At 39.5% G+C, this 24,067-nt stretch overlaps 3 protein-coding genes across 3 annotated transcripts; 2 read left to right on the plus strand and 1 right to left on the minus strand.

Moving 5' to 3' along the window:
- LOC146464081 (cyclic GMP-AMP synthase-like receptor 1) lies at window positions 1–1,553 on the plus strand. The gene has a single exon (XM_085130186.1). The coding sequence runs from the start codon at window positions 24–26 to the stop codon at window positions 1,203–1,205; it is 1,182 nt and encodes a 393-aa protein (XP_084986312.1). The 5' UTR covers window positions 1–23; the 3' UTR covers window positions 1,206–1,553.
- Window positions 1,554–2,435: 882 nt separating this feature from the next.
- Window positions 2,436–6,732, plus strand: LOC146464082 (cyclic GMP-AMP synthase-like receptor 1). Its single transcript, XM_085130187.1, has one exon. The coding sequence runs from the start codon at window positions 2,467–2,469 to the stop codon at window positions 3,643–3,645; it is 1,179 nt and encodes a 392-aa protein (XP_084986313.1). The 5' UTR covers window positions 2,436–2,466; the 3' UTR covers window positions 3,646–6,732.
- A 121-nt stretch (window positions 6,733–6,853) lies between these two features.
- On the minus strand, window positions 6,854–24,058 carry LOC146464083 (isovaleryl-CoA dehydrogenase, mitochondrial-like). The gene is made up of 13 exons (XM_085130184.1): window positions 23,891–24,058; window positions 22,699–22,788; window positions 21,182–21,233; window positions 20,220–20,389; window positions 19,724–19,817; window positions 18,686–18,822; window positions 13,989–14,085; window positions 12,463–12,556; window positions 11,828–11,909; window positions 10,105–10,209; window positions 8,685–8,757; window positions 7,772–7,939; window positions 6,854–7,726 (listed from the first exon to the last, which is right to left on the minus strand). Exons 1-12 carry the CDS (start codon window positions 24,026–24,028, stop codon window positions 7,806–7,808), a joined length of 1,266 nt encoding a protein of 421 aa, XP_084986310.1. The 5' UTR covers window positions 24,029–24,058; the 3' UTR covers window positions 6,854–7,726; window positions 7,772–7,805.
- Between the last annotated feature and the right edge of the window lie 9 nt (window positions 24,059–24,067).

Here is a 24,067-nt window from a genome sequence, read left to right on the forward strand (position 1 = left end):
GGAAGCTGGCGGAAGCGATAAAAATGAACCGCTTGAAAAATGAAGAATTGAAAAGACTTTACCAAGAGGCAGAGTTCGATCGAGAACACGTGGAAGTAAAGGAAATAGAGAAGACGATACGGAGTTTTGTTGATGGAATCGTCGAGTACATTGGCCGCCGGGATCCCTTTTTCAAGAACTTAATTGTGATCCCCAGCGGAAGTTTCTATGAAGACCTTAAAGTAGAGGGACCGGACGAGTTTGATTTTATGATTTGCCTGGCAGATCTGTCCCAGCCTGGTGTGTGTGAGAAAAAGGAAATCCCGTTGAGACCAGTCCGCGATCCCGGGTATGTCCATGTGCAAGTCGTAAACGAAGCTTATCGTCGCCGATGGCAACGCTACATTTCCCGACGAGGAAATCTGAGACCCGATCTCCTCTTGCAAAGATTTCTTGAACTGATTGAGAAGGCAGTGAGGAAGAAAAAGCTAGTGTCCCGAGGAAAGATAGCCGAAAATATTGATGTTGAGCTCAGGAAAATCCCGGTCACGATTAAGCTTACATGGAACGGGACAAAGTACCCTAACTATGAAATAGGCATCGATTTAACTTTGTGCATTAAAATGACTGGATGGCCGACCGATTCAGATATACGAAAACGAGTGAAGAGAGGGCATCCTGGCTATGAGGCATTTCGAAAAGCAATCCACGAAGGTCACCATCTTGTAGCGTCGACCATTGGCGAGTCCGGCAAACCTAGGCCTTGCTGGCGTTTGTCGTTTTCAGTTGCCGAGGGGATTGTTCTCAAGAGCATTTGTAAGGACCCAAAACTCATACACAAGGTGGTTCTCAAAGTGCTAAAGGTCTTACGGAAGAAAAACGAGGATGACTTATGTCTGCTTGAACGAGCAGTAGATCCAGAAGAAGGTTTTATGCTGCAGCCAATCTCTTACAGGATAACTTGGGTGTTTCATTCTTACGTATTAAAGACAATGTTTCTACACGAATGGACTGAGTTTCCAGAAGACTCCCACTGGACCAAAGATCAGCTACAGAAACGAGTGAAGGCCATCCTACAAAGGATCCGAAAAAGTGTGACTGGGAAAGACATTCGTAGTTTCTGGGTTCCTGACTACAAACTTTTTAATTTTCGAGCAAGAAATGCAACTGAGATCGAAAAGTGTGTGTTTAAACTTTCCGATCTCCTCGAGAAACTAACATTGTAACATGGGATTAGCAGGGTCCTTGTATGTGTTTTTCTGCGGGAATAGAGCCTAATCACAGATTAGTTGAAAAATTCGCCCTGCATCCAGCCGGTTAGGTGTGTGACTGAAGTACTCAGTAATTTACCCTAAAATAAATTTGATCGTGTAACCTCGCGGTTTATTTAATAACTATGTGTTGCTCAGCAACGTGCAATTCAACTCAGCCTCTATCAACGTTCCATCATATCAGTTCCTTCTTTAGAGTCAGAAAATGAAGTTGGATTCAGGTTTAATTACTAATCAATAAAGATTCTTCCAAAAGATTTTTGTCCCTTAATTTGGTTTACACTTTTCTCTACCATAAATCTCGGTGATTAACTGAAGGCCACGTGACCTGCAGGTTGGCCTTGCGTGACTAGAGTGACAGCTAGCTGAATATCCGCAATTTCTTTTGTACCTTAAACATAACGATTAAGCTGTCACGCTGATAGTCACTGGTCACGCAAGAACATGTCACCATTCTTTTTCATCAGACATGATGCGGCACAAGTTCACTGCTACCTATCTGAACTGACTTCAGCGGACGTATGAAAGGGGAATGCCTATTGCAAATCTACTTCCCAGTTGCACCCAGATGAAAGGACAATAGCGTCTGAAAAGGCAGATGTCTTTCCTAAGTATTGTCACATCGATCCACCGGGAGAACGCATTTAGTCACCAAGTAAACAGGTCAGCTTGAGGGAGGGTGGGGCCCATGGTTTGAGCATTAAAGTCTAAGTCCTGTCGCGTCCTTGCCTCATACAAAGCACCGCTTTCGCTTCGGCGTTGCGCGGGCGCGGCGTTGTGAGAGCTTCGGATGCGCAAGGAATGACGGGTTTTAGTGCCTTACATGCCCTCTCTGTGAAGAGGTCCTTCGGTTCGCGTACGAAGCAGCGTTGTGATGACTGATTTTTTTCTTATCTCATCTCAAATGAGAGTATCTCTTGTTATAATACAAGACGATTTACTTTACCTTTTTTTCAGCTTATTTTGTTTCGGGTGCTCACTCTTTTGCAGGATAGCCAGCTCATCATGCTTTCTTTGTAAGAGGCATTTCTATTGTAGTTAAACATACTTATCTTCAACCTGTTTCTCACCGTTACGACCGGTTTGACAGGAAAATCCTGTTTGCGAAAAAGTTCCATTGCGGAACGAAAACTCTCCCCAGTCTTCCAGCGACATCTTCACCGTTTCGGAGAAAACCGGAAGAGCGACAAGACGGTTCGGAGAAAGTTTGAGACTGATGGCTTCAACAAGAAATACGGATATACACAATTTATACAAAGAAGCAGAATTCGATAGGGAACACGAAGAAGTGAAAGAAATTGAAGAAACAGTGAGAAATCTGGTACAAGAAATTGCAGAGACGATCGCCCAAAAGGATCCCCTTTTCCAAAGCACTGTTCTTCGAAGTGGAAGCTTTTACGAGGATCTAAAAGTCGAGGGGCCCAATGAATTCGATTTTATGATCTGTTTGGAAGAGTTGTCCAAACCTGGGGTGTGCGAAATCAAAGCCATCCCATTTCGGTCCGTTCCTGACCCAGGGTATGTCCAACTTCAAGTTCAGGACCCCGATATTCGGGAAAAATGGAAGAGATACATATCAAGAAAAGAGAATTTAAAAACTAAAACTCTGCTGGAAAGATTTAAAGAGCTCGTCGAAGAAGCTTTGACGGAAAAAAAGGAAAATTTCCACGACAAGCTGGAGCAACAGTTTGAAGCTGAACTCAGAAAAATTCCAGTTACCATGAAACTCGTGTGGAATGGAACGAAATACACAAATTATGATATTGCCATCGATTTGGTATTGTGCATCAGGGTGCATGGATGGCCGAAAGATTCAAACTTCCATGATCGTTGTGATAGAGGTCACCCTGGATACAATGCGATCGAAGAAGCAACCCAAGGGGGCTATCACCTCGTTGCCTCGTGTATCGGTGAGTCCGGCGCACACCGGCCTTGCTGGCGACTGTCATTTTCAAATGCGGAAGGCATTCTATTGAAACACATTTGCAATAACTCGACTCTTGTGCACAAGGCAGCGCTTAAGATATTGAAAGTGGTACGGAAGAAGAACGAGCACGAACTATGCCTATTTGAAGAAGAGGAGGACATCATCGACTTAATCTTCACTGGATGTCCCGAAACATCGTACTTAATAACTTGGGCCTTCCATTCCTACGTGCTTAAGACAATGTTTCTTCACGAATGGTTTGAGCGCCCGCAAGAGTCATATTGGATCCAGGACAGACTTGCCGAGCGTATCCGGGGTATATTGTTGAGAATCCACGATAGCCTCCTGAAGAAAGATATTCGGAGCTTTTGGCTGCCGGATTACAAACTGTTTAACTTTAGAGCGAGAAGAAGGACACGGACCAAGGTTTGCGAACGAAAGCTTTCCTCGCTGATAAAACAGTTTTAACAAGTTTTAGTATTCATTTAGCGTGCCTTTAGTTTATGGCTCGATTTCTACCAAAAAAAAAAAAAAAAAAAAAAACCAAGCTGAATATACTCCAGTAATAAACCAGAGTTCTTGGTTCTCAATTCTCTTATCTGGAGCAAATCAGGAATGTGCGCTGTCACTGCGCGATCGAGTTGGGTACAACCATGCGATGACCTTAGACAGCAAAATTTGTTTGATATCAGTGTCAGCTCAGTAACTATCGCTGTTTTTCCGTTGCAATCAATTTAGCTATCGGCCAATTCGTTTTCGTTTGATATGACCACTAGTCAACTCAGGTGACTATTTATAAGAAAAGATCTAACATTTCTAAGATACGGACGGCTGATGGCGCTTGACTAATGCTATATTTGACCGTCTTTCACTGAATTGCGTTTGTGCAAACACCGTGATGCAAATAAGGAACTTATTACCAGTTATTAATTATTCAGACTCCGTAACCGTCGCGTTTTTAATCCATAAATCAAGGGAACGATTTCGGGATGCACGGCCATTACAATGATTCGAAACGAATTCAGGTGCACCCAATGAAAACGTGATACTCGTGCATGGTTTTAGAAAAAAGACGTTAGTTTCCTTTTTGCTATATCGTCAAAGGAAGTTTTTCATTAATTAATTAAGGGGTTTGTTTGTGTACAAAATGACAGTTTGAATTGCTCCGAAAGATTCCTTAGCTGAAACGTTCGGAGGCTGAACTGAATTCAGGGAACAGAATCTTCGGAATGATTATATGCATGAGTTTCCTCGTAGCACGAGTCAAGCTGGAGCCCGAGTCAAGTTCGAGTCACAAGCAAGTTCGAGTCAGGGTCCAACTATTATTTTTCTCTCTTTTTTTCTTCTTGTTATGACTTCTGGTTGTTATTCTCTTTTATATGATGATGTGCTAGTGGTAAACGGAAAAATTAACTTTCAGGTTTGCAACATTTTTCGTTTCAATTGATCGCTAGAGCCATTACCGCTGTGACTTGCTGCTACTGCGGGAAAGAAATACGACATCCCTTAGTGTTCATAAATTTCCTAGGAAGATTAAGTCCTGAAGCTGCATACACCTGAGGCAGAGATCCCATTTCCATGACTGAGAAAACGAACGATAATGAAGTATTTAATACCCGCCTGACTCAAGCGCCATATTGTTGCGTCCAGATTACACCCAGGATAACATACAATAGAATCTTTACCCTTCGAGGGCAAAATGTAGACGCCCATGGGAATTTTTAATTTTCTCAACACGTGGGTTTCACAAGGCATAGTGACTGAAGCTTTAGTCACCAAAAACACTGGACAAACCCTTTCAGGAAAATTATAGATGGCGAGAATGAATGAGGACTGCGATTAATTTGCTACCAACAATTAATTCTCGCGATCGTGTTGACAATTAATGTTTCGTTCATGTTGATGCTTCGAACGTCAGTTGGCACATCATTATGAAAGCAAAAACCACAATCACAACCTTTGATATCAAGACAAGAACGAAGCAAAAGGGAAAAGAAAACAGAGGAAACGGAACCTGACTCGAACTTGTCTCGTGCAACGAGCAAACTCGGCTTGCGTTTCTCAATGGTCGAAATGATTTCGAGTCCGAAAAACTATTTTACATACATTTTAAAAGCAATAAAGTTAGCTGTACGCAAAGTAACCAGCAACCGATAGAAAAGGATAAGAAAATACTTTCGGTCCCGAAAGCTCTTCATCGGGAGCTTTGACAAACGTATACCTGCAGGACTTCGACTCGGTCTCTATACTGTTTACATGAAACTGGTTTGAAAAATCATCTCAACTGGATTGACTCGTTCTGGGAGCTAAATAGACACGAATTAGACTGGTTGCTTCTGTTTACATGAAACCGGTTTGAAAACATTGTCTCCTCTTGTTTGTTTCAACTGTCCTCTCCCTTCCGGGAAGCACGTTTGTGCACATAAAAAATCATTACTTATTTATTTTCTCTAGCTTTTTACTGTCTTCGTCTTGTTAGAAACAGCACCCTATTTAACATTACATATATCTTATTCGATCATTGTACATGTAGTCTACATATAATACGCCCGGACATTTTGCGAATTGCGTAGTATTTTTCTGAGCCTCGAAGGGGCGAGGAAAAATACGAGAAATGAGCAAAATGTCCGCGGGTATTATATGTAAAACCATTCAATAAGAGATTTATTATTCCACTACAAAAATTTTATTTTGTTATTTTGGCTTTTCTTTTCTAGAAAGAGTGTTGAAATACACCCGGCATTATGTATCTGTCCATCAGTTTCGAAGCGTGCAAATGACGTTAACATCACAGAAAGCCCTGACTCGTTCCCAGTTGTCTTCATCTTTATACAGGGCGCACGAAGCGGGGAGAGATGGGTACCGACAAAGGGGGTGCAAGGTGCGATAGGAAGGGAATAAACGAGAGAGGGAGACGTCGTCTTCCCTTCCTTCCCCTTCCCATCAACCCCTGCTGCCCCACCTCACGCTTCCCTTTCCCGCGGGCTGTATGAAGACGACTGGGGACGAGTCAGCAGAAAGCCAGTGAAATGTCGTTGCCATTGCCCGTGTTCGCTGTTGTAAACCGGTCAAACCAGGACACTACAGTTTATTACGGTCTTATATTTTGCGCGTTCTCTTGCCCTTATTTGGTGAAATGACATAATTGTGGAATAATAAAAGGGACCTTCAGATCAGAGTACGAGAACGAGAACGAGACTGAGTGCGAGTACGACTCAGTCAAATTTCAAATCAGTCACATCACTCCCCTGAACTCTCGCTCCTTCCCATTGTTTGCCAGCAGATTAGGAGACCCTAGAATCAAGATTGGTGTGGCAAGTGGTTATCTATACCACGCACACTAGATTGGAAAAGTCGTATACTCGTAGTCACATCTGAAGGTCCCTCTTATGAAGCAGACAACAGAATTAAAATACGCGGGGTACTTCTTCAAAATGTCGACCATCCACTTTAGCTTACGGCATTTGGATCGTGTGGCGCTTGCCAGTGTAAACGCTTCATACTCAGTTTGAGACAAGTCTAATATAAACTTGCTCTTACCAGGAGCAAGAAGCTTAGAAATATGGCGGCCAGCCTTAGCCGTGCCCGTATTAAACTTCTCTGAGTTTATACAGGTCTTACATCTTTCCCGAAAATCCAAGTAGGACATTTTTTGAACCATCCAAAACGACATTCATTAGTCCGACAGTATTTTATTCTCTTGACCGTATTTCAACCTTTCGTATGCTTTAAAATAAAAATTAAAAAAAAGCACACATTACATCGTGCATATTAGTTATTATATCATTTTCTATTTAATTGCAACACTTGTACCTATAAATATAAATATAATATGTATATATATTTGTGACAACGGTGCTTATTAATAACCCTCCCCTCTCAGAACCAATGGCATCATAAAAGCCTTGCTCGTTAAAAATTGTACTTAAGCTTTACATCTGATCATGTACGGTAAATTTCTTAGTCACCCAAAAGAAACCCCGCAAAAACACCTTCACACCACCATCGTTACTCCTAAAACAATTCCTAACCCGATTGACGTACAGTGAATTTTCTGGGAGCTTCGGACCGTCAAGGATCCGGCGATATTCTATTGATCAACGCGTGAATTCTCCGCACACTATCAGCACACTGTCCGGTAGAGTGCTAAAGAGAAACTAAAATGGAGAGTCTTGTTGTCGTCTTTGACCAGTCTCTTGCGGGCGTACCCACATTTATTTAATTCAGTGAACGTGCTTCCTTGCTAGCTCGTAAATGGCGCTATGCTACCAAGAGATCCAAACTTGTGACCCATACATGCAGGTTCTTCCTGTTACTCCTAAACGCCCGTAAATGACGCGGCAACAAATATTCGACAGCCGCTAAGGAGATGCTTCAGTCCTGAGGCTCGAGACCCCAAGGGATTGTCCCAAATCAAAGTGACGGGGAGCTCTCATTATAAATTTTGAAAGCAACCTCTTTGAGTATGGCTTCAATTCACTGTGATACCTAAGGTACTTCAATTCTAGGACAGCCTTGAGTGGTACGAATTCAAATCACGAATGTCACCCTTAAAAAGAACAAATTTACCATGCGAGTCCCACGTGAACACGACGTCTGAATGAAACCAAGTGTGCGTATAAAGATGTTCAAAGGAATTCAGCGTTGATTTTCTCGCCTATGAGCCATCTTCGTATTTCGCTTGTTCCAGCACCGATTTCGTATAACTTGGCATCCCGCAGAAATCTCCCTGTAGGGTAGTCATTGATGTAGCCGTTACCACCTTCGATAAAAGAACAAAAAAAATTTAAATATCAGTAATAACACCTCAATAGAATTGTAAAACTGGGAACTACTCGAATGTTTGCATTTAACTTTGCAGGACAAAAGACTGCACAGGCTTTGGTAAAATTGGGGTTGCCCCCATAACCAGTAGTCTCAAAAAATTCTCCCGTGTCAATGACGTTTTCTCTAGAACTGAGTAGGGAGCTTCAGCAACGACGACGACGACGGCAACGAAAACGTCAAAAAAGCAACTGGCTCACTAACCAAAACAACAACTCTGCACGTGCATAAGACTTTTCGATACATTCCTTTACCGTCACTACACGACTAGGATGTGAAGTTTCCTTATGGGGCGTTTTATGGAGGACGTAAACACACGACGACGAATTTTTCTTTCTCTTTCTAAAATTGCGTGCGGTCTCCAAGAAATCAACTCCATGAAATTTCACCTACACTTGACATTTAAAGCGAGTTGGAATAATCGCGACGACGTTTGAAAAAACGCGACTTCATTTTAATAGTGACTTTTTCGCTGCCGTCGCCATCGTCGTTACTAAAGCTCCCAAGAACCGTAGTAACACTGCTGTTCTTAAGGGTATTCCTCAGTTTTTTTTACCCACTTTTAGCGAAGCCACGTACGTCAACTAATTGCTCATAACTCTATCAGGATTACATGTACCTTGCTAGTGAAGAATAAAAGGAATGAATTATCATAACGATTTAAGTCAACACCACAGACTTACCAAGAACCTGGATAGCATCCAGTGCAACCTGCGTTGCATTCTCAGCAGCATACAGAATTACACCAGCACAATCCTGCGAAGGAACAGCAGTAACATCATTACAGAGGGCAGCACCTCAGAACGAATATTCATAACCTTGAAACGCATTCTGCTGCAGACTGGAAGCCATGCGATGTACTGGTAACGGAAGCTAAGGAGCAAGCGTTCTGGCCAGATTTTCTCCATTAAACTCGTCACCAACTGAGGCCCTGTGAAAGCCCTCAGACCACCCCGCATAATTTAGTGAAGGAGACCGCTGGCCGGCATTGTCTCGAGTTTTACCCTCGCCTAACTTACATTTATCCCCATAGGCCTAAACACTTACAAGCCTGAATCCCCGGAAAGCGAAATTTGCATCGGGAGACCGAATTTAGCCACTTACCCCAAGACATTTCGTTTTTATCTTGGTTTTAATTTCGAAATTTTTTGCGTATTGTCAACAAAGCCAAAAATTACTCCACGAAAAGGAAATATACAGATGATAGGACTCACTTGCAAACCACAACACAAGTTGAAATAAATGTGATGAAATACAAATGTAGGGTGATAATGCACTACACACCTTGCCCTGGGAGATTTGCTTTTGGTCACTTATTGACTCTCAGCAATGAAGATAAAGTTTCCTATTTTCTCAGTTTTTGTACAGGTATAATCGAATATCGTGGGATACAATGTGCGAAAACTTTCACAATATTTGTAAAATTTAAACCCCACGAAACTACGTACCTTTTAATTTTGCTAATAATTGCGTATACCTTGAATGGCTGTAGTGGCATGGTAGGGAAGGTCATAATTTGAATAATAAATTCAGGGAATTTTTAATTTGTGTATTGCTCGCTGAGGAACATGCCTCCGTAAGCGAGCTCTTGGGGGTTGAGAGTGAGTAGGAGGAAGGGGGAGGAGGTTCTGGAAGGTTCTTCCTCTCCCTTCCTTCCCCACCCACAAACTAAGAAAACGATAAATGCAACTGCCGCGGAGTTGGAAAACTAGAGGCAAAGCAAGCACTTCTGATCTTCTTTAACAGAGAACTAATAATAAACTAATAATACAAAAAATTTTAACAGGGAGCCCACGTCACAAATGTCGTTTTCAGAGGGGCCTTGTATGGGATAAATAACAATCTAATAATATGCCTAAACAGTGAAAGCTAAGAATTGAAAACAGTAAAAATTAAGAATTCAAATAATGAGCATAAAAATGGAAAATTCAAGAAACACTCTTTTAAAAGCTAGAATGTCAGAAATATTTTTAACTTCATCACATAAGATGTTCCAGTCATCAGCGGCTTGATAAATAAAACGGCCTTTAGCAAGATGCAGAGTTTTACCAAGACTGTTAAGTGAGAAGATTCAAAGGTTCTTTTGATTATTCTAGAACAAACCTTGCCGTTAACATGCCCAGCATCACAAGCTCGAGCCACTGAGTACACATAACTTCTACACGCACTTAGGCGAGTGTACATGTCCGCCATCTTGGCTTGGACTAACTAGAAAAAGAAGGTGAGCACCAACAATGAAATTTTCTCTTATCATTCAAAAACTTTAATAAACCCATTGACCTATCAAATGGTCGATGATAAAATTACGTGCAGTGATTTTATATCGATAAACCTCCTCCTTATTAGTATGCGGTGTTTTATCAGCTGATAAAACACTCCTCATTAGTACGCAGTGTTTCATCAGATATAAAGACACTGCACGTGACTTATGAATATGAATTAATTATCAACACAGCAACTGTTTTTTCGATTGCTGGATTTTTGTTTTTCCGACCATTCTGCCATTCCAGAAAAATTTTCAATGACCACTTTGTCACTGCACGTGTTGAGTTTGGGGTAGCATCCTCGATTAAATTCCTCTCTTCCTTGGACATTTTTAGGCTTCCGAAAGCTCTGGAACAGGACGCCATGTCCTCTTCGGTTAGTAGAAGAAAAGTTCAAAACACGTGTGAGATTTGATTTTCTTGCATACTAATTTAATACCTAATGTTTTTGTCGTATGCTTATTTCCAACGTTCACAAAAGCATAAATGTTATGAACTCTATTGACACACGCTTTTTCAGTTTTTGAAGCCGTTCAAAAAACTCGCAGCACGTGTTTTATCGGGTCTAAAACCACTCGGCTTTTAAATCCGATAAAACACTCCTGTTCATTTTTTAAACATAACGTAAGCATAGAACTTCCGCCACAGTTTTATTTAAGTTGTTGATTGGCAACATTCTCGGAAACATTCAGGTCACAAGGAAGCTTTAAGGGCCTTTCATTTCGGGTTGTGTATTTTTGTGAAAATGCAGCTGGTGGCACTTTTGGTTATTTCCGAAATTGTGTTTTACGCTTTCAAATTTCATAAAAATAGTTTACTTTCAATTCACTGCATTTGGTCAGGAGTAAGTTCCTCTTTTTTTTCCTTCATTCGTTCTTCCTGACTTCTTTTCAGTGGTAGGAGCGGCAATGAACTAAGGACACTTTTCAACTTTCATAACTGGCCGGCCAGATGGATCAGTTTGCGAACGGAATTGGCCGCAATTTGAAGGACTGGGTATTTACAAAACTAGCGGGTGGACAGAGCTGGTTTCAGTTGAGTTTCGAAAGTAACTCACGTTTGTTTTGGTTTTACTTTGCTACACTCTGTGATTGGTCAAAAAAAACTCGACCCATTTTCTCAACCAATGAGAATCCAAAACCAATCGTGATTTGGTCGCACGCGTTTTCCCGCGCTTTACACTGATTACATACATTTGGATTGAGTTTTGATTGGTTCAATGGACTGTACGTGTGTTGTGATTGGTTAGAGTAATTACTTTGGTTCTGGTTTTATGACATTCAATTGAAAACCGCTTTTAAACTTCAAAATATGTCCTTCTGAAGAATATGCCCTTCGTATGGTTCAAGTGCCCATAGATTTCCTGACATAAAATGAAGTACTTCTTCAAGACACGAGGCACTTGATTGCGAAAGGATTCTCAATCAAGGTAATATGGTTACATGTACAAAGGCGAACCAGAAATGTTTGACAAATTGTCCGAGTTTTACTCCTAAAAGTATACAACAGTAGTGCAGGGTAAGGAAAGAAATGTGAGACATTATATAACATAAAAAACCTACCTGGTGTTCACCAATCTTTTTTCCAAAAGCATCTCGCATATGAGCATATGGGAATGCAACATCAACACATGCCTGCATTATCCTGATAGTTTGAAAGAGAACACAAAAGCACACAGTTTGACTATGACAGTGCACTGGTACAGTTGTACAATAGACTGCAAGCAGTCCCTTTCTGGATAGTCGAGAGGTCGCGCGAAATAGCCGAGCGCGAAAAACCTGGAGCAAACAAGCGGAGGGAGGCTTGGGGAGAGGAGTCTCTTTTCAATTATTTTTCCCGCTCCAGTCTCGCTGCGCTGTGAGCGCACCATCTCGACTGACCAGAAAGGGACTACTTGCAGTCTAGTTGTACAAGCCATGCAGTCATTCGTAATCCAGCTATGTGGGGGTGATGAGTCGCTTTTGCACTTTCAGCCCCTGGGGATGGGGACTGTTCTTTGTCAGGCCTTTTCCTTTGAACAATCTGACAACTAAGGACTGAAGCCCCAGCTGGCATACGTCTTGGGAACACTGAGATCTTCAACATTCGCTACCATTATAAGATAACAAGCCAAGCCAGGGTGAAGTCTTGTTTGACATTACAAGAGAGAGACAAAGAGAAAAGCAAAGGACTTTTCATCATTCGTGGAGTAACATACCCAATTGGTCCTGCTGCTAGAATCAATCTTTCCAGATCCAAGCCACTCATTAGAACATAAACACCTTTACCTTCATCCCCCATCACATTGGCAGCTGAAATAAATAAATAAAAAAAAAGATGAAAGCAAAATGTTACACTGTAGTCACAAAAAGTACAGCTTTTCCGACACAAAATTGTTTTCATTACTTTCATCAGTGATTAAAGCATGATTATGGTACTTTCACAAATTCATTTCCTTTCCCAATAAGTGAATGTTACAAAGCAACAGTACTCCAGCGAGATGTAATTGCCGTTGACGGTGATGTACATGCAGTTCTTCTCATGGCATGAGGGAAGATTAGTTGGTCTCATACATTATGTGATTTTCAAGCCTGTGGATCTACAGTACAGTCAGTTTCCTTGATGCCAATTTACATCCTACGATTTTTTGTCAGCCTGTAAGCATTGGAGGACAGTACATAAATATATTTTGACTGACAAGGCAGTTTCTTAATGGAGTAAATTCTGAATTCATCAACAAAAAGGTTTGAAGTCCACCACAACAGATTTTCTCTCAGATTCCAAAATAAGTGCATGTTTCCTACTCAGATGCTACCTGGTCAAGAAGTTGCAACACAGTTGGTTGTGGAAGAAAAACACTACAGGTGTGTCACTATTCACTAGCAACCTTTTAAGCTTTTTCAGTGCCACCAAAAGGGATCCATGAGTTATTGGGTTTCTATGTCACCACTAAGAAAAAAAGAAGGTACAAAAAAAATGGGGAGAACCTCTGTTTGCATGGGTGAGGTTGTAAGCACAACAGAAAAAAATAAGATAATTAGGGGGTTATGGTTAACAGTCAAATTGATGTATATGTGGTGACGTGAAATTAATGAAAGTGCACTTTCCACAATTGCATAAAAAAATATGCAATCACTTGTTTGCCTTTGCAACTCTTCAGGGAAGTTTATTGATTGGTGAAAATGTTTTTTGAACATTATTTAAGAAAATAACTATGTCTTCACTCAACATTAAATTCTCTGAAGACTTAAGGACGGTGCCTACTAATACCGAAGTATTTTTGTGCGGTTTATGACTATGCGGGAAAAGCAGATCTCAGCAAGGCCTATTGGAATCCAAAAAGAAAATTGGGGGTAACCACGCATTTTTTAGAGATAATTAAGCAATAATATCTCTAACAAAAGCCAAAATATAAAGCAATGTATGGGATTTTTTCCTAAATTGAAGCTTAATTATCCCTGAAAAATGCATGGCTACCCTCAATTTTCTTTTGAGATACCAAAAGCATTTAATAAGTTCTGCTTTCTCTGCATAGTTTTAAACCGCGCAAAAATATCCCTGTATTAGTGCGCACTACCCATAGGAAACCCGACTATCTCGAGATGCGCAGAACGTATGCGCAGTAACAATAGTAGGCACCGTCCTTAACACAAAGGCAATTAAACAATTCACTACCCATATGGAGTGTGCTTAAAGTTAATGCAGCTTGATCATGTTACATCAATTTATTACATGTACATGTACCTGGAACTTTACAGTCCTCAAACACCAATTCACATGTGTTGGATCCTCGCATACCCAGTTTATCAAGTTTTGGGCTTGTTGAGAATCCGTCCATGCCCTTTTAAGACAAAAACATTCATTATAAATGAAATAAAATAACTAAAGATGTTTTTATGTAAACTTGACTATTTCTTAAGTTGTTCAATGGCTAGTAGCACAACTATGGGTACACATTATTTGAAAGTTATGTTTGAAAGTGATGTGGTGTCAAAATCCATGAACCAAAAAACCTATGATCAACGCCATCAATTTGCTTTGTACTTCTTACGTTAATTAATGTCTTTATTTATCATTCAGTGGCCATGCCTCACTTGTTATTAATTATTATTGTATTATTCAAAATTCCAGAGAGTTGGAAAACTAATACATGTACACATAGTTAACCTTTTAATCCCTAAGAGTGCCAATTGGCACAAAATGCCATAACTCTTTCAATATTCGACGGATTTCTATGACTTTTTGACACCAAGATGCTCTTGTGAAGATCTACTCATTAAAAGGATGAAAACTCAACCCCCTCCCATATGTGATATGGTTGACCACCCCCAAAACTTTTCAACTTTCCCCCCTAGAAGTTGTGGGTCTTAAGACAGCTCTCACATTATTGAAGATGTTGAGAACTGCAAAATAAGCTTTAGTTTAGGGGTATACCTAATATCCACAAGGATTCATTTGGGACATTTTTGAACTTTTAAAGTTTTTCTGTTTTAAGGCCATTATTTTATCTCAAAGCCATAACTTGTCACATTCATAATTATATCAGTTATGAAATACTCATGAGTAGCTCATGGACATTGCATTTGTAGTCTTGGATCTGGAGAAAATGTCGTTTTGCCTTAGGGGTTATAGAGTTAAACATAGAAAAGCACAGAGGGAATTTTAATTTCCATTAAGCATTTAAGAGCAATTCTCCAGGAAAGTGAAGCAAAGTTGGAAATGAAAATTTTTAACCCCCCTTCATTTTTTGTGTGGAGGTAGGTTACCTGGAGGGATGAACAAAAACAGCCATATTTGGATCGGCAGGTGCGTCGTTGCCATGGAAACCGCACTTGATCTCGTCGGCCTCAGGTCTATGTTTTGACCGAAAAATTCACTCTCAAATAGCAAAAATAAACGAGTCTGGTTCTCGAGTACATGTGAACCAATTCAAATGAAATTCATACAGATGGTAGAACCACTCTCCCAGTTTATAAAATTTGCTGTTAGAGTATTTTGGGTTCTATAATCAAGAAGACCTTGGTCGTATTACTATGTTGCCTGTCAGCCATTTTGACAAGAAGGAAAAACAAGCACAACCATATTCGTTATTTCTCCGAAAGTACTCTTTCCACATAAACCAAATTAGCAGCAGAGATTACATAGATATTGACGTTTCTAAATATCATAAAATAAATTTGGGGAAAACTATACTCTGACCATGGGTGCTGAAGACACCTGGGACAAATTGCAAAAAATTGAAAATTTGAGAGCTCTAGTATTTAGCTCAAACAGGCTTTAGAGAGAGAAAATCAGCTTCAAAAGTATCTTTTATCATCTTGTCTGCTACCTACATTTAGTAAATAAGGTTTTGGCCAACAAATTCGATGAAATATAAATTGATACAAAACCTACCTTGAGGGTTTTGGGAATTTCCTCAGGATGCTTTCGTCGCGTGGTTCTCTCCAGTATCTCTCCTTCGCACGTTCCGTCTTTTTGACCAAATCTAGTGCAGACTAACAGTTACTCTCATCGAATATCCAGTTTGCTGTGTTTCAGACCAGGGATGATGATACAAGTAGCCCGCATACACTTGACAAAGAATAGTTGACAAAGTCCAAAACATGGTCGTAATGCTTGCGATTTCTGCCGTCGAGCACCTAAATTCATCAATATTATTCAGCCAGGAAGTAAAGGAAATGTGTCGAGATCGATGTACAAAGCAAATGCATGCCTTTGAACAATCCAAAGTAACGTCTTTGGCTAAAATCGAGTCAGATATTGCGATAGTCGACAAGCCAAGAATGGTAAATAAACTGAATGCATAGGCCGGAAGTCCGAGAAGCACGACTGCTGACCGGATGTAACGCAATGTAATGGGATGTAACACTGGATGCATGTGTCATGATATCCTCTGGTAAAGGGGTTGTTTCACAATGGCAATGGTGAAGAAAGCCAAAAAATAAAAAAATGAAAAAAAAAAAAAAATAACCGAATGAAAACAAAAACAAAGGAAATGAAGCTGAACTGAAGCTTGGGTGAAAATTGAACGCATGATCATAATAGCCGCCCCCCCCCCCCCCCCCCCCGCCAAAAAAAAAAAAAAAGATTGCTCTTAAGACTGTGAAAATGCAATTACAAATTCAGTTATGATAAACTATTCGTGATAAGAGAATGAAAAATTCGCGCGTGAAATCTTATAATTATTTACCTGCACGGCAAAGAATAAGATCTATTTCGTCACTGATTTCATCACGGTTTATACTAAGTCCGTAGGCTTGCACGTGCCTGGAAATATCCCTTTGACATTGACTGAGTTTTATATTATTTCCACTGCACTCACAAACCGAAACGTCCCTTTTGGGATTTGATAGAGACCAACTTTCCATTGTCCCGACCAGGATATTTTCCTTCGCACGATTTCCCTTACAGTGTTTTTGTCGACGGCACAAATTTACGTCCGGTCACCCCTCCCCCCACCAAAAAAAAACAACAGCAAAAAATAAATAAATAAACAGAAAGAATGCCAAAATTTGGGCAGGTATTAGGTACTGAACGGTAAAATTTATCGGCGTGAAGAGGACTTATTTATTTCTGGAGGAGAGGTGGGTCAAAAATTCCAACTTCGTAACTTCTAATGTGTACGCCAATGCCCCAGATCAGCGACGTATCTTACATGCAGGTCATCCTTAACATCCAATAAGCAACGAATTAAAAAAAAAACAAACAAACAAACAAACCCAGGAAACATGGGCGGCTTATGTGGTTGTGTAAGACGACAAGTGAAGCGCTTTTATTTTGTCCTCTTTCTGTAAAACAGTCATAAAAGCGGATCAAAAGTTGTCCTTTTATCCCCCTATCAATGATATATTGTACCAAAAATACCTAAAGAAGAGATAATGCCATTGCGACAATTAGCTGAAGCTACAAAAACAAACAAACAAAAAGAGCATATATCGCATCTAAAACTACATCCGGTCAGCAGTTTTGCTACTCGCATTTCCGGTCTACATACGTTTGGTCGTAAACAGGTCGTAAACAACGATTTCTTCGCTTCTCAACCATGCACCATGGAATGTACGGATCAATTTAGCCAAAGACGTTATTCAGAATCGTCGCAGACATGCATTTGCTCAGCTGCGATCTTGATGCATCTTTTTAACTTCCTGGATGGATTGTATTGATGAATTATTTCGATACTCGACACGCGACTGTGTTTGACCTGTTCGACTGTTCTTTATTTGGGTTAATGCATCATCATCTTTGGTCTAAAAGTAGATGTTCGGCGAGGCTTGGCAGTTAGATTTGTCCTTTCCGCTAGAGTCTGTGCAAGATTTGGTCAAGAAAATGGAGCGAGCGAACTAAGGAGAGACCCATCCTATACGACAAAAGCATCCTGAAGAAATTCCCAAAAGTTGCAAGGTAAGCTTTGTTTTAATTTATATTTCATCAGATTCAATGGCCAAACCCTAATCAATCAAATGTAGATAACAGATGAGATGAATGAAAAAACCTCTGAAGCTGATATTCTCTATCTAAAGCCTGTTTGAACCAAATACTGGAGACCTCAACATTTCCAATTTTGCAACTTTTTGCAACTTGCCTCGAATGTCTTCAACACCCATGGCCAGAATATAATTTTCCCCAAATAGATTTTATAATATTTATAAACTTCAATATCTATGTAAGCCCTGCTGCTAATTTGGTTTATGTGGAAGGAGTACTTTCGGAGAAATAACGAATATGGTTGTGCTTGTTTTTCCTTCTTGTCAAAATGGCTGACAGGCAACATAGTAATACGACCAAGGTCTTCTTGATTATAGAACCCAAAATACTCTAACAGCAAATTTTATAAACAGGGAGAGTGGTTCTACCATCTGTATGAATTTCATTTGAATTGGTTCACATGTACTCGAGAACCAGACTCGTTTATTTTTACTATTTGAGAGTGAATTTTTCGGTCAAAACATAGACCTGAGGCCGACGTGATCAAGTGCGGTTTCCATGGCAACGACGCACTTGCCGATCCAAATATGGCTGTTTTTGTTCATCCCTCCAGGTAACCTACCTCCACACAAAAAATGAAGGGGGGTTAAAAATTTTCATTTCCAACTTTGCTTCACTTTCCTGGAGAATTGCTCTTAAGCCCTAGCAGTGATCAGCATCAAAATTCTCCTTGTAACAGCAATGCTTATTCATCCCCTGAGGTCTTGAGAATTAAGGATATGATCACCCCAAGTAAATTTTTTTGACATTTTCGTAATTTCTTCCCATTACTTTTATAATAAAAGTATGGGGGGGAAATAGGAAAATCCGTTCTTCCATATTAGGAGTTAAAGAAACATAAATTGTAGGGACTACAAAGAACCAAGACAGTTCATACACTGTAAATGATGCACTAACAGAACATTTTACAAGCTCTTCCTTTTTGCTCTTTTAATATTATTAGAATTATAAAATACCTTTTCAATTAGAAAACATGTGATTCCATGCTGCGGTTTAGGAGTATTAAGATCTGTTTTGGCATAAACAACCAGAACGTCTGCATCAGGTCCATTCGTAATCCACATCTTTGTCCCATTCAGCACATAGTAATCACCTAAAACAAGGAGAATACACTATAGCACAACAACAAAGAGTTTCTGATCAAGAACTGGAAACTATCTATTTCCCTTACGACCCTGGGGAAATTTTACTTTTTTAGAACAAAAGTAAAAAATATACACTGTAGTGTTCCAGATAACTGTCAAAGTCAGCGAGTTACTGAAGAATTTTGAGGGGTCAATAAGTGTGGTGGTTTTAACGAACAAAAATGCTCAAAACAAGAGTGATCTCTAAATACAGGTGATCAATTTTGGATGTTTTTACAACATTTATGGGAAAGAAATTCCCAAAACAATGACGAGTGTTTTCAAAATATGATGAATTTTGAAAACTGTTTCAATAATTTCGGAATCATTTTTTTACAATAGCTGGCAACATTTACATGAATAGATAAATAACCAGTTACTGGCTCCTAACAAGAACACTTCAACAAAAGTTGTCCAAAAAAAGCATAAAAGCGTATGTGACAATGCCGAAAGGTAGTCTGGGAAATACCCAATAAATTTCAGTAAAAGCTCAGAATCCATATTGCCTGTCATCTCAAGTCTTCACTGTATGGTCGAGGCATTATGGATTCTGAGCTTTTATTGAAATTTATCGTAAAAAGCTCAGGATCCATATTGCCTGTCATCTCAAGTCTTCGCTGTATGGTCGAGGCATTATGGATTTTGAGCTTTTATTGAAATTTATCGGGTATTTCCCAGACTACCTTTCAGGCATTGTCGCGTTTGCTTTTACGCTTTTTTTGGACAACCGTTGTCAAAGCAGCTGTATGTAGGAGTAATACTTAGACTAGAGGATGGCTGGCCACCCATTGGATGCCCAACATACAATCCCTCGCGTAAATACATGTACTTAAACGAACCAACCTCCACCATGTTACAGTAGTTTGTTACCTTTTTTATCAGCTCTAATTTTCATGGATACAACATCAGACCCTGCATTTGCTTCACTCATGGCCAGTGCTCCCATGTCTTCACCAGATATTAACTACATGTACAATAAAAAATTGAGAAACAAATTAAAATAAATCTGTCACTTTACTTCAGGTGTATTATAATAAAATTTATGTAAATGTAGTTGCTACAGATGAGAAAGGACAGTGAACAGCAGTCAGTCAGTCGGTCAGTCGGTTGGTCAGTCAGTCAGTCAACCAGTCAGTCAGTCAGTCAGCCAGCCAGCCAACCAGTTGGTCGGTCAGTCGGTCAGCCAATCAGTAAGTCAATCAGTCAGTCAGCCAGTCGGCCAGTTGGCAGTCAGTCAGTTGGTTGGTCGGCTGGTCAGTCAGTGAGTCAGTCAACCAGTCAGTCAGTCAGTCAGTCAGTCAGTCAGTCAGTCAGTGAGTCAGTCAGCCTGTCAATCAGTCGGTCAAATTGCTCTAAATTGACTAACCTTTGGTAAATATTTCTCTTTTTGAGCTTCAGATCCATTTCTCACGATTTGATTCACACACAAATTAGAATGTGCACCATAACTTAATGCAATGGATGCTGAGAATCGGCTCATCTCTTCAATCACAATACAATGGTCCAAATATCCAAGCTCAGATCCTCCGTATGTTTCTGGAAAGAGTACACATGCATACAGAGTTAATCTAAGTATTCTGAAAGAAGGAATTATCCTTCATCAATCCCATGACTTATAAAACCACAAACAATTAGATAATATTATAATCCTCCAATTTGTACTGTAAAACTGCTATTTTAAACACAACTGTTCATTTTCAAAAGGTACATAATTTAGTTACATATATATATACACTTTATTTCAACTCGAATTATCAGAGTAGCTCTATTGAGCTAATATCTTTGAGAAAGAATCAATTAACTTATTACAATACGTTAATATTAGAACACTAACTAGAAGATACTAAAAGTTCATTTTCTTTATGGTTATCTTAAAGTCTTTTAGTGATGTCATTTCTCTCATACTGTCTGGGAGCAAGTTCCAAATGTTTGCAGCTTGGATGTACTCAAGTCCATAATTTATTGTTTTTGGTATAGGTAAGGTCAGCATGTTCTTTTCTCTTAATGAGTAACTAGTGAATTACAAAGAACGAACGGTGTAAAACGGCTGAACACTTTAGACCCCAAAGGTGACCAGCATCCAATATCTCATGATAACAATATCACTGTTTGGTCAAATATACAGGTCATGAGAATACACAAAATGATCACCTAAGAAAATGCCTTGATGTTTAAACAAATTCTCCTAACTAGTGCCATAAGAAAACTATGGACAATAGTAACAGGAATATGCAGGTTGATTTTGAGGCTTGAAGGGTTTTAAATACTCAAAATATTAATTTAAAAAAATACAAACAATCTATAAATTAAAGAAGAAATTTAAAAGACCTGGTGCTGTTATTCCTAGAAGTCCTATATTGCCCAGCTGTTTCCAAAATTCCTGCGAAGAGAAATTACTATTATTTAATAATAACCACAAACATGTAAATTGTACACAAGTACAGGAGCAGATTTGAAACAACAACAACAACAACACAACACTTTATTAAAAATAGACAGTTACAGGGTGTTTATATACCTACCCGCAAATAGCTGAAGCTAGTCGAGGCGGGTAGGTATGATTATACTAAACTAAATACAAATACATTTGGTGTTTACAACTGAATTGACTAGAATAAAAGTTAAATAAGTAGTAAACAAACAAGTGACGCAAAAAAAAGGGATTCGCTAGCTGATAGAAATTAAAGGATTGTTACATATTCAGAAGCTTTTCATTATTTCAAGAATTGAAGAAGGTGTAAGGTAAGCATTTTTTTTTTTAAATGTTGATTAGTATTTCATGTATTTGTTTTTTGAATAGTTTTCTGTTGTCAGACTTTCTAATACTATCCGGTAAAGAATTCCATAGCCGTGCACCAAATCGAAAAAACGAATTCTTTAGTTGATCAAGACGTGAAGACATGATATAAAATTTGTCGGCGGTTGCTGACCTGGTGTTGTAGGAGTGTATATCTGAGACATGTTTAAATAAATTTGGTGCTGATTTGAAAATGAGGGATTAACTTCAGAAATGACCCAATCTCGTAGCCAGAGTCCTCAGACTATTTGGTCTGTGGTTAGTTGCCAGGAGAAAATCTGGGGTGGAGGAATTTTTTTCACTGCAAAATTTCTGCAGTAAAATTCACAAAATTATATGAGAAAAAGACAGAGCTGTTATGGGGCAGGAAAATAAAAAAAGTATTTTTTTCCTTTTAAACAACAGGCGAGAGGTCAGGTTTGAATTTGAAAGAATATATATGATACTCTTAATCACGGGTCTTAACTCTTCTTGAAAATAAATTAATAGTCTAGTAGCATAATTTCAAAGACACCACAGAACGAATTGCATTGTTCCAGAAAATATCCGACTGGTTAGCTCAGTTGGTAGAGTGCTGGACGTCCGTGCAGGAGGTCGCGAGTTCAAGCCCCGGCCGGACCACAACTCAGGGTCTTTAAATAACTGAGGAGAAAGTGCTGCCTCTGCTCTGACATCGGCAAATGGTTAGACTTTCTAGTCTTCTCGGATAAGGACGATAAAACCGTAGGCCCCGTCTCACAACCCTTGTTTATGAATAGCTCTGTGGGACGTTAAAGAACCCACTCACTGTTCGCAAAGAGTAGAGGACGTAGTTCCCGGTGTTGCGGTCTGGTCTTTGTATACTCTCATGGTTGGGTGGGTAAATGCTCGGAGATATTAGCTGCATAAGCTACTCTTAAAATCCGAGGGTAAACAAAGGTGATGTGATGTGATCCACATCCCTCACAAGGAACGTTTTTACATGTAGGTTTGGTTTCCCTTCTGTGAGGGGTGGGGGAGGGGGGTTGTGGATATTTGATGGAAATGTGAATTAATAGAGCCCACTTACCCTTAATTGTGGAAAATTATTGTCTTTATCAATTTGATCAGCATATGGTGCGAGTTCCTTCTGAAAGAAGTTGTTCACTGTCTCCCTCAGCTGTAAGAAAGATTGAATTGTTGGTGTAACAAAGGATAAGAGAACAATTCAAAGCTAAAATTTTGATGCATAGTCAAACGTCTTATGGACAGCTCTCTAATATGGATATGTCTCCTCTTTTACGGACAGCAAATCCAGCTAGCCATGCCAGCCCTGATTAATATAATTTACCATGGACCCTCACTCAGCAAGATTTCTGTGCAACCTCATACATTTTTTCAGTGATGCATGTATCATTAATGTATGGAGCTGGACTGAAATACAATTTTCCTCTAACTCTGAAAGAGCAATAAATTATGTCTATTAGCTTTAAAATAACCTAAATTCAATACCTCTTACTAACTGAGTTCAAGGTTCGTACTGTACGTTAGTGGCCGAGTTTTTTCCCATTGATTTATGGCCCAAGCACAAATATAAATCAATGGGAAAAAATGAGGTTCCGTAACCAAGTTGCAGTACAAACTAAGAAAACGAGGTAAGTAAGATATTTATTATATCTCTGTGGTTAATCGGGTGTGCGGGAAAGGAAACTAGTTGAAGTGAGCTGGCCGTACAGCGAAATACGGCCCATAAAATTGACCAATCACACCGTGCGTACTGACTGAGAGATATAATAAAGGAATTTAATTTTAATTTAAACTTAAATCTACTTTAAAAGTATTAAGCTAGAGGACATGCATTATATTAAAAGCAACTTTGTCTACAATTGAGAAGTGCCACTCGGCAAGGTTTTGTAGTAAGTTCTATGTTCTATGTAGAGGATTCATCATCATTAAGAGGTTCCATAAGCCTTAGATTAAGACAGAAAGCTATTCATGCTGCGTTTTTTAGAAGTTTGTTTAAATTTTTAGCTGAGTTCATTTTGTAGCCATCCATTGTGATTGAACACTGGTAACCACTGACTCGGGGATCTTCTTCGAAAAGCTCACAACAGCTTGCTAAGATCTCTAGCCATTGTATGAATCTAGGTAACACATACAAAACTTATGTAAAGGTGATGGTAAATAAGCAAAAAAAAGCTCTCATCGTACGTAAGCAACATAAAAATTAAATTAAAAGTTGCGTCTGCGACTTGACCACTTTTTAAAAGCTTCACACTAACCTGTTTTTGCTGATCTGTGATACCTGAGACATGGTCGTCTACTTGTGTTGATAAACCCCTAAGACCTAAAAATCTAGAGGCTTGTAAAAATGAATTTCTCAACAAACTTGTTCTTAGGACTGAACGAACGGCAGCCATATTGTTCGATTTCGTAATCTAGAGGATAAGAATCTGGGA

This window comes from Pavona decussata, unplaced genomic scaffold (genome assembly GCF_977016875.1).
Source record: "Pavona decussata unplaced genomic scaffold, jaPavDecu1.1 SCAFFOLD_169, whole genome shotgun sequence".
NCBI lineage: Eukaryota > Metazoa > Cnidaria > Anthozoa > Scleractinia > Agariciidae > Pavona > Pavona decussata.

Bases quoted from the DNA above. Each gene is read 5' to 3' on its own strand.
- LOC146464081 (XM_085130186.1), top strand. From the start codon at position 24: ATGAACCGCTTGAAAAATGAAGAATTGAAAAGACTTTACCAAGAGGCA.
- LOC146464082 (XM_085130187.1), top strand. From the start codon at position 2,467: ATGGCTTCAACAAGAAATACGGATATACACAATTTATACAAAGAAGCA.
- LOC146464083 (XM_085130184.1), bottom strand. From the start codon at position 24,028: ATGGCTGCCGTTCGTTCAGTCCTAAGAACAAGTTTGTTGAGAAATTCA. The intron at 21,234-22,698 runs GTAAGTGGGCTC...TTCTCTTCGCAG, and splicing joins ATAATTTTCCACAATTAAGG to GAATTTTGGAAACAGCTGGG. The intron at 18,823-19,723 runs GTAACAAACTAC...TCCTTGTTTTAG, and splicing joins AATTAGAGCTGATAAAAAAG to GTGATTACTATGTGCTGAAT.